Here is a 10,397-nt window from a genome sequence, read left to right on the forward strand (position 1 = left end):
CTGCCTCCCAGGCTGCCCAGGGTGCATCTCGGCAATCCCTGAGCACCGGGGTGGGTGGAGAGGGAGTCAAACCTAACAGTACTGCAGGCTCGCTTAAGGAAGGAAATAAGAGATGGGAGCCCCCGCCCCCGCCCTGTGGGAAGTCGGGCACAAGTTCCCCCAGACCATGTCTACGTTCCAGCAAACGCTCGTTTAACGGCCTGCTCGGTGCTCAGCTCTTTTCAAATTCTTTTCAGAGAAGCACATAAGAACCTACCTCACGCCTTTACTGGTGGTACACACCATGGTTTAATAATCCTGTTGGTGGACAATTTCACTGTTGCCTACATCCGCTATTTCAATTTAATGGACATAGATGTATATATAATGGACGTACAACACTGCATTACTTTCTGGTGTAAATATGCCATTTTAAATGAGTAATTCCAGGCCTGGATCTCTAATCACCAGGATGAGTGCTATACAAAAAAAACAGGCTGGGGCAACCTGTCGGGCTTAAGATCTCAAAACAGATGCTGCCAAGCGGCCCCCCAGAAATACAGACTTCTGCTCCCATCAGACATGTAAGGATGCCTGCAGCCCTCACCAATTGCATTTGATAGCAGTCTTTTAAATCTTTGCCAATCTGATAGGCAAAGACGTTTCAATGTTGTCTTAACTTGCACTTCCTTGGTTATCAGTAAAGATAAGCATCTTTTCAAAAACTTATTGACTGTACGTTCTTAGGGGTGCCAAATAAGGTTGCACTTTAGCGCGCCCCTGTGCCTGAGTTTACATATAAGTGTGTTTTTATGTGTCTGTTCTGTGCATTAACCCAGCTGAGGGGAGATCTGGAGACACCAGAGCTGCAGCTTTCTGGAGTTGGAGAAACCAGTACCCACAGCAAGACGGCATCAGAGGCTCAAATCCATGACACACCTTAGGCATGACCAGGGACAAGATCATACTTCTAACAATTAAATGTTAATCAGCTTGGCCCCTTACACACTTTTATACTCACTGGGGCCATCCCTTCCCTAGTATCCTCATCAAGAGAGCTTCCTTCTCTCTCAGGCTAGAACTCACTCCCTTGAGACCAACAGACCACACACCACCCGCACACGACCCACAGGAGAGCATCCAGGCTACAGAGATGGGACAGCATGTCACAGACACTGAGGTGCGTGAAGAAGGCCACCTCCTCTGCCCGGCAAATGTTCTGATGCCACAGCCTGGCACCCCACCACCTCCCGTAACACACAGTTCAGTTCAGTTGTTCAGTCGTGCCCAACCCTTTGTGACCCCATGGACTGCAGCACACCAGGCCTCCCTGTCCATCACCAACTCCTGAAGCTTGCTCAAACTCATGTCCATTGAGTCGGTGATACCATCCAACCATCTCATCCTCTGTCGTCCCCTTCTCCTCCTGCCTTCAATCCTTCCCAGCTTTTCGAATGAGTCAGTTCTTCACATCAGGTGGCCAAAGTATTGGAGTTTCAGCTTCAGCATCAGTCCTCCCAATGAATATTCAGGACTGATGTCCTTTAGGATGGACTGAATGGGTCTCCTTGCAGTCCAAGGGACTCTCAAGAGTCTTCTCCAACACCACAGTTCAAAAGCATCAATTCTTTGGTGCTCAGCTTTCTTTACAGTCTAACTCTCACATCCATACATGACCACTGGAAAAACCATAGCTTTAACTGGACAGAGCTTTGTAGGCAACGTAATGTCTCTGCTTTTTAATACGCTGTCTAGGTTGGTCATAACACACAGAGATAAACAGAAAAGCAAAATCCACAGATGGAGGGAAAACCTCAGACACAAAGACAATACAACCAGGGCCACTAAGTATCTCCCGAAACCCAGCCCCTCGAAAGACAGGCACAGAACAGCAAGCGCCGCCGGTCAGACAGGCCCTAAGGATGGGACACATTGAGCTACATACATCCTCATACATGATGAGGAAGACCAGCCACAGGGCAAGCCCGCCCCCTGTTAAAAAACTTGTGAGCTAAAACCAGTTAAAACAGAAAATGTGCAGGTGGACCAGTGGTTAGGGCTCTGCGCTTTCACTGCCCTGCGCCCAGGTTCGCTCTAGTCGGGGAACCGAAATCTCACGTGCTGCGCCTCAAGGCCACAAATAAATTTAATAAATAAAGAATAAGTTTGTGTATTTTCAAATGGTTGGGGAAAAAATAAAGAATTACGTGCCGCGTGGAATGACTATGAAATTCAAATGCCAGGGCCCACCTTCTGGAACACCGCCTGTGCGCTGTCTGCAGCTGCCCCCTGTATTGGTCACAGGGCTCTGAGCCCTGCCCTGCCCGCTCACAGCTCAGCAGAGATCGCCCCAGCGTTTCAAGGCCACAGCGTTTCACAACGCTTCTGCTGGCTTGCTTACGCTGCACACCCATCACGTCACAGTAAGAAGACCCGGCTCCGAACGCCCAGTCTTTAAGGCGCGGGGTAGTGTGAGCTTCGTGTCAGCAAGCTGGATGGCAGGAGTTTCGTGCAGCGACACCACAATGGTCGACATCACCAGGCTGAGCGCTCCTCTGGCGTGAGTCTCAACACAAAGCAGAATTCCTTCACAAAAATAAAAATGAGGCAACGGAATTAAGCTTCCCAGGGACCCATCGTTAACCCAGGAAGGAAAGCCACTGAGGGTGACTTAACTGTGTCTGATCACAGAGCTGACGAAGTGTGTCCAGACGAGATGCACTTAAGTCCATCCGTTTTTGGTCAAGAATAGCTGTTCTGAAAGCTAAGGACACTGGGAGCAACGTCGCGTGAATTAAAAATGAGGCAGATAACCTGAAGCGCCTTTCCTCTGCTCTCAATGGCTCCAAACGTCACTGGACCCGGCCCTCTGCCGCTTCTGCGAGGCATCGATGCCTCAACGCTGAGCGGGGAAGGGACTGAAGAACGAGCTTCTGGGCACAGATCAAGGGAGCAACTAGCAACTCACGTGGGAGCACTTGCAAAGCCGAGAAAACGTGAGCGCGGGAGACGGGCAGCTGGAACCTGCTGCCGGGTGAGTACAGGTGCAGCACAAGGTCACACAGTTGGCAGCCTTGTGGAGAACACGGCCACAGCCTGTAACTCGTCACTGCATTGCTCACCGGCAAACACGCTGAGGACAACACCTGTGTCTCTCACCACCAGCAGCTACTGACCCGTCAGCAACGTCACAGTGCCCTGCATCTGCCCCCCGCTCTGAACCAGGGTGAGGAGACGCACGCATGCAACTTTAACAAGAAACATGAACTCGGTCACACAAAATGGTGTGCATTCATTTCATCAAGGGACTCGTGTAACAAACACCGCAGGGTTACATCCTGAGCTTCTCTGTAAGAGCTCGCTTCCTTGCATATTTCTTGATTCTGACTCTTGACCCACAAAACCCAAAATACTGATTCTTTACAGAAAAAGTTGTGAACCCCCAAAATAGACTATTACCATCTTCGTTTTACACAGGAGAAAATGAAAGAGGTTCAGCAACTGACAGGCAAGCAGGCTAACTTCACAGAGCGTGGCCTTCACCGCTGACCAGGCTGCCCCCAAGAACAAGCGAAAACGAGAACAGACCCCTGAGGAAACATAACTGATGGCATAGGAAGACACTAAAGTAACAGCCCAGGACAAACACACCTTTGCAAAAACAGTGCAAACTGTTCCGAAACAGAAACAGCTGCAGACAATGCATTCAGGATCTGGTCAACGCGTTCTAACAGGAGAATACACGTGCAGTCCATAATCTTTTCAAAAGAAGATTAATAATTTCTCAAAAAGTGGACTTCCCTAGTGGTCCAGAGGTTAACAATCTGCCTGCCAATGAAGGGGACATGAGTTCAACCCCTGGTCCAGGAAGACCCCACGTGCCTGGGGCAACTGAGGCTGTGTCCCAGCACTGCTGAGGCCGGGCTCTAGAGTCCACGAGCCACGCACCCTAGAGCCCACGCTCTGCAACAAGAAGCCACCGCAACGAGAAGACTGCACGCAGACAAAAACAAATAAATAAAATTAAAATGATAAAAATAATAATTTCCTGAATTACACAAATTATACAAGTTATGTAAGACAAGAAGTTTCCAAAAAGTAAAACTCTGGGACTTTACTGGTGGTTAAGACTCCATGCTCTCAGTACAGGGGGACAGGTTCTGTCCCTGGCTGGGGAACTAAGATCCTGCATGCTACACAACAGGACAAAAACGAAAAAGTAATAAAAAGTTGGAAAAAAGCAAGAATCTGTATAAAAGACTTAAATTTAAGTCCCATTATTTCATAAGTGAAACTTATTAAGCAATTTGGCACAGGGAACCATATTCAAAATCCTGTAATAAATCATAATGGAAAAATATAGCAAAAAGAATATGAACACGTATATGAATACATGTACACTCGTGTGTGTCTATATATATACATGTACATGTAACTGATTATCACGCTGCACACCAGACACTACTGCAACATTGTAAGTCAACTATAAAGTGAAAGTCGCTCAGTCGTGTCCAACTCATTGCAATCCCGTGGACTATACAGTCCATGGAATTCTCCAGGCCACAATACTGGAGTGGGTAGCCGCTCCCTTCTCCAGGGGATCTTCCCAACCCAGGGACTGAACCCAGATCTCCCACATTGCAGGCAGATTCTTTACCAGCTGAGCCACAAGGGAAGTAAACTATAATTCAACAAAATAAAGAGAGAGATTTGGAAGCAATTAAATTTGAGGCCCTGAGCAAGAAACAAATCTTTCAATAACCAAAATCCTGCCCCTGTGAGCCTAGAGTGTCCTTTTTCTCTTTAGAGTAGAAAGATGGACATAGAAAGTATTAAAAAACATACAATCTAATAAATGTACTGCAATTCTAAGAAACAAAAATACAAGTAATAAATAGAAATCCATAGCAATTCTACAACCAGTTTGGCCCTAAATATAGCAGTCGGTTTTGGGTTTAAGGTTTGATGTCTACTTCTTAAGGCATTTAAAACACTGAGAAGATGATAACAAGACTGTTAACTTTAATTAAATATTCAGGATAAATTTTGATTAAATAAGTTTGCAATTAACAGTTAAATACTGAGGGGCATCTAATGTACTAAACTAATAAGATTTACTTCATTAGTTGTACAAACAATGTAAATATTAAAGAGTGTTGGCTGATGGTAGGAGAATATCAATTGCCCAACAAACATAAAAGAGGAAGAACAGGACCTTAAACAGGAGACACTCAGTTATGGATACTCCTGTCCACACACAGCATGGGCAGAATTTGGACATCCTGTACACCAAGGAGTTAATCTGCTGACTGGGAGGCGGGCTATACTTCCTGACCCCCTGGGCAGCCACCCTTAAAGGGTCAGCTTTCCACCACACCAGCCAAGACCCTCAGGACACACGGTTCACACTCGCAGCTGGGAATACACCCTGGGCAGTAAAGCACGCAGACGCTGACGCAGCTGGGCCATCCTGGCCTCAGTCCCGCCAGCGGTGTCCACACTGAGCATTGCAGCACTTGTAGAAGGTGGTCATGGGCTCGTCTGCAGAGCGGGTCTGAAGCTGCATGAAGTAGGCTCGAGGGTGTTCACACTTGGGACACGGCTCTGGCAACAAGAAAAACAAACAGTGACCCACACTTACTAAAAAAAACAAACGATGCTAGTGATCAACGTGCTTGTTAGAAGTGGACGTTTCGTGAAACACAGCAGCAGACACTCCCCAGCTCGACTGGTATCCCTTGCCTGGGGTGCCCTGCAAGGTGCTCCTGCAAGGGGTTGTCATTCCCACTGTGCTCTCACAACTGAGGGAAGGAGACCTGTAATCATGATTGTACTTTTTTCTTTTTTAATTTTACTTTCACTGAGGTTTCAATTCAAGAACCTTGCTCTTGATGGAAACTTTCAAACACTCAGACACCATTTTGGTGAATAATTCACCTCCCAGTGACAAATTCTGCTCACGCGAGATTTTTAACAGAGCAGATCTGGGTGGTCCTCTCTGGGGTAAAAAGACAGTCCTAATCACACTAAGCTCCTCCTCCTCTCTGGACTGGTCGTGTCTAGGGCTCTGTTTCCTTCCTTAGTCACATCTGTTGTTATCAGAAATGAATCAAGACTCAAATACTTACTTTACAGAATATTTAGGGCAGTTTAATACTCTATCTTTGACTTTAAAAAAAAAACTACATTAGAACAAAATCCTTAGACTGAGTTTTTAATTACTCCAATCAGCATCAATATGAGGTCACCCTGAGACTCTAACTCAGGTCTGAATTACTCCAAAGCTTGTGCCAATACTGTTTGCATAACAAATACATTAGAGAAGAAAATAATTTCTAGTCTCGGAAGCCCAGTTGATACATCACAGACTCTGCTATGCAGTGGCACAGCCAGCGGCCTCATCCTTACCCACAGCTCTGAAATAGAAAAGGTTTTCCCTCTCACCTGCAGTAGAGTCAACATTCTCCCAGGCAGCTGCTCCACCAAGCACATCATCCACTTCTTTCAGCTTTGGATACTTCCGATTTGTTACCTAACAAACAACAAACAGCAGGTCTTCAGACTCTCTGTACTTACAGTACAGACTTTGTACTCTAAGTGAACAGTACAAAGCCAAGTCACCAAATCATGCCTTCAAATATCACCCCAGACTCTCTTTCCTGCGTTCAACACGAGTGGACCAACACTAAACAAAAGCCCAGGTCCTGCTGTCACAGAGCAGGAATCTCCCTGTGAATCAGGAGGATCCACAATTGGGATGTCCCCATAGAAAAGACTCTGTGAGGACTGGATGAAGCAACAGACCAGGACGGGAAAAATGGCTCTGGTGTGACCCTCTTGTTCTCCCACCTCTACAATACTTGGTCACTGAAATAAGGGAACCAAAGACGACTAAGGCCAAAGTGGAGCAGTTGGCGGGGTGGCCCAGCCACTCTTCCCAGACAGAGGTTTTTCTAACTATTTTCCAAGTTTTAACAGCCGTCCTTGAAATGTTACCCTTCACAATTTGAGACTCTAAACTCCCACAGCACAGCTACATGGTGGAGCAGTATATAAACATTAAGAATGAGGTAACACCAGCGTGCTCTACTTCTAAAAATTATTAAAGGTGTTCTAAAAAGGAAAGACGCATTATCGGTGGAAAGTAAAGAGCTATAACACAGTACGTATCATTCCGTAATGAATATCCAATATATTCCAGATGTTCAGACTAGAACATAAGAGTGAACAAAAACTGAAAAACGCCTGCCCTCCTACAGTCTATACCCTAGTGTTAACAAACAAGGCGCACAAGTAAATTATAAACCGCCATGGAAGGCAAATGAGTCCTATTTAAAAAAACATAAGATTAGGAGAAGAGCGAGGTGGAGAAAGAGGCTGCAATTTTAAATAATCCTTCGGGTAAAAACACCAGCGACGAGTGACATGGGTACCGAGGGGAAGAGCGACCCGGGCGCAAAAGCGCTGCACAGGCCCCGGGAGCAGCGCGTGGCGGGCGGAGCGCCTCGGGGCGGCCGGCAGGGCCCGCAGGACGCCGATCCAGGCGGGGAAGGAGGCGGGGAAGGCCCGGGTCGCGCGGGCGCCTGGCGACAGCGTCGGCCTCCGCGCTGCGAGCGCCCACCTTGCGCGTGACGTTGTGCACGTAGGGGCAGGTGTTGCAGGCGAAGCGGTGGCAGCGCTGCCCCTCCTCGACGATCAGCCCGTTCCCGCAGCCCGGGCAGAAGAGCAGCATGGCCGCCACCGGCCCGGCGCTCCCGGCAGAGCCCGCGGCAGCGCCTAGCCGGCGTTCCGAGCGCCCATTGGTTCCCGCCCCGCCCTGCCAGCCCACCAATAATCACGCCGCCTCCCCGCCCCCAGGGAGGGCAGTGGCGGGCCGGCTCTCAGCTCATCTCTCACTGGTCCTCGAGTGGCCCCGCCCACCGACGCCTCGAAGGCGGGGCTATGGTGGCCGTCCCGGCGCGTGCGCGCCCGCCTCTGCCGGGCGGATCGGCTGTGCGGGCGGAGCCGGTTGGAAACCCGGCGCCCTGGAGGAGCCGCGGGTCGCTGCGCGGCCGGAGCCGCAGGACGACGAGGAGGATGAGGAGGAGGCGCTGCCGCACTCCGAAGCGGTGGACGTGTTCCAGGAGGGCCTGGCCATGGTTGTGCAGGACCCGCTGCTCTGCGACCTTCCGATCCAGGTGCGCGAGGGCCGCGTAGTTCCCCCGGGCGGGGGTCGGGGCGCGGACGGACCCTGGGGCCTGGGGTTTGCGGCCTCGGCCTCGGGAAGGCGTTTCCGAGCGTAGCGGAGCGTCTAGGCTCCTGCCGGGCCTGGAGGCGAGCGAGGCTCTGGCCTCGGGCGCGGAATTTAAAGGGGCACCGAGAAACCGACTAGTTAGGACACTTGACGTGTCAGCAGTGTTTTAAAAAAAACCTAAAGTTGGTGTGCAGAAGCCTGGGGTAAACAAAAATAATGTAATTTTCAAGTAAAAAATAAAAGATCAATGTTTCCCAGTTTTCCTTTCTCCTCAGACTTCAGGAAGGTTCTGCCTAACTTTATAAACGCTGTCATCTTGTCTGCCTTTGTTTTTTAGGGTGGTGGAGAGAGCTCCCACCTCCATCCTTGGTCTTTTCCAGGTTACTTTAGAAGAGGTTAATTCCCAAATAGCATTAGAATACGGCCAAGCAATGACAGTCCGAGTGTGCAAGATGGATGGAGAAGTTATGCGTAAGTGCTGCCCTCCCCTCAGGCCCGAGCAGTCTGAACCTTCACAGGAGAGGATGTTAGCAGGGCTGGTGGGTGCAAACTCCAGGCTGTGCCTGGGGCTGTTGGGCACACCCACACCTGCCCAGACTTGAGCCTTGGGAAGTAACAGGACTCAACAGAGCTTCTGGGCTCTCCTCTTGCCACCTGACGCTGGGGGTCTTCTCCCGCTTGTGCAGCTGTGGTTGTGGTCCAGAACGCCACAGTCCTGGACCTGAAGAAGGCCATCCAGAGATACGTGCAGCTCAGGCAGGAGCGGGAGGGAGGCATTCAGCACATCAGCTGGTGAGTGGAGCCTCGGCTCCTCCCTCAGCCCTTCCTGGGAGATGGGGAGGACGTGCTAGACACGAACGAGCCTTTTCATCTCCTGGGCTTTGCTCAGGATGCAACCTAGAGCATCGAGCGCCCTGTCCCGAGCCTTTAAAAAGGGCAGGTGCTCCTGTGCCTCCGGGCCCTGCCCCAACTGCTCCTCCTCTGCATTACCACACGGGCAGCTGGGTAGCTGCACATGAGGACACCTTAGGGCGTGCCCAGTGTGTCTGGACGTGGCTTCCCTGGTTAGAGGAGCTGCTGCCGGCTCCTCGCCTGAGTGCTCTCAGCCTCCTGAATCACCCTGCTTGTGGTTTACTGAATTCCCATCTGTAGGTCCTACGTGTGGAGGACATACCACTTGACCTCCGCGGGAGAGAAGCTCACAGAAGACCGGAAGAAACTCCGAGAGTAAGTTCAGGCTCCGTCTTGAACTACAGGGAGCTATGTGATCTGTGGCCCTCTTGGTCCCCAGGCTCTGCCATAGGGCCGGGGTTTCCTCCAGAGGCTCTTAAGAAAGGAGGGGACTTAAATCCATTCCTGGGGAGTGTGTGAGACCAGGAGAGTCCCTGACTGGACTGAGGCCTCCCTGCCCGGAGGACAGGAGGCAGAGGAGCTGTGGCAGTTCAGGCTGCAGAGCTAGGAGAGAGGGTTATGAGTGTGCGTGGTGGGGGAGCATGGCCCTGCCCCCTCTTCACCTCCCCAACACTACGCTCTTCCCACCTTTCCTCTCTCATTTTGCACAAGCCTCGGAGGAGGAGTCACAGATGGCCCTTCTGTAGGCTGGACTCTGTGCCTGTCCTTCTCTTTCAGTTATGGTATCCGGAATCGGGATGAGGTGTCTTTCATCAAAAAGCTGAGACAGAAATGAATCTCCAGACTTGGACAGCTCTGTGTGTGGGCGGCTGAGCTCTTCCCTGGCAGAAGGAAGCCTTGGGCCACTGTGCCCTGTCCCAGATGGGTGGGAGAGAGCCTGACCCCAGCTGGACTCGCTGGACTCTCAAGTGAACCCTGATCCCAGGGCTATGGGCCTGGCCCTGTGTACAGAATAAACCCTGTTTGCTTTGAGGTTTGGAAAGTCATGTCTCCATTGGGGGGGCACAGGCGGGGACCCTGCCGGCGGTCACACCGTCAGGATGCTGTACCTGAGCCCTTGGCCACCCCACTCCCCAAGCCATACACACCTGTCCTGTCATCTCTGCAGCGAGGAGGGAGTAAAAGCAGAGTGCCAGCCCTGTTTCTACTTGTGGGAAACAAGGGCGTATGAGCCTGGCCTGGTCAGGGCCTCCAGCTTCAGCCCGTGGGTGCCTGGCTCCTGGAAAGGGACGTGGCCTGGCTGCCGTGGGCCGCTTCCAGGTGTGCGTGGGGA

General features: G+C 50.7%; 2 protein-coding genes across 2 annotated transcripts; one reads left to right on the top strand and one right to left on the bottom strand.

The window, feature by feature from the left end:
* Positions 1 to 4,981: 4,981 nt before the first annotated feature.
* On the bottom strand, positions 4,982 to 7,772 carry POLR3K (RNA polymerase III subunit K). The gene is made up of 3 exons (XM_043456741.1): positions 7,601 to 7,772; positions 6,424 to 6,511; positions 4,982 to 5,583 (listed from the first exon to the last, which is right to left on the bottom strand). Exons 1-3 carry the CDS (start codon positions 7,709 to 7,711, stop codon positions 5,456 to 5,458), a joined length of 327 nt encoding a protein of 108 aa, XP_043312676.1. The 5' UTR covers positions 7,712 to 7,772; the 3' UTR covers positions 4,982 to 5,455.
* A 156-nt stretch (positions 7,773 to 7,928) lies between these two features.
* On the top strand, positions 7,929 to 10,096 carry SNRNP25 (small nuclear ribonucleoprotein U11/U12 subunit 25). Its single transcript, XM_043456740.1, has 5 exons — positions 7,929 to 8,156; positions 8,593 to 8,683; positions 8,899 to 9,004; positions 9,365 to 9,439; positions 9,842 to 10,096. Exons 1-5 carry the CDS (start codon positions 8,115 to 8,117, stop codon positions 9,897 to 9,899), a joined length of 372 nt encoding a protein of 123 aa, XP_043312675.1. The 5' UTR covers positions 7,929 to 8,114; the 3' UTR covers positions 9,900 to 10,096.
* The last annotated feature ends 301 nt before the right edge of the window (positions 10,097 to 10,397 follow it).

The sequence above is a fragment of the Cervus canadensis genome, chromosome 32 (assembly GCF_019320065.1).
Source record: "Cervus canadensis isolate Bull #8, Minnesota chromosome 32, ASM1932006v1, whole genome shotgun sequence".
NCBI lineage: Eukaryota > Metazoa > Chordata > Mammalia > Artiodactyla > Cervidae > Cervus > Cervus canadensis.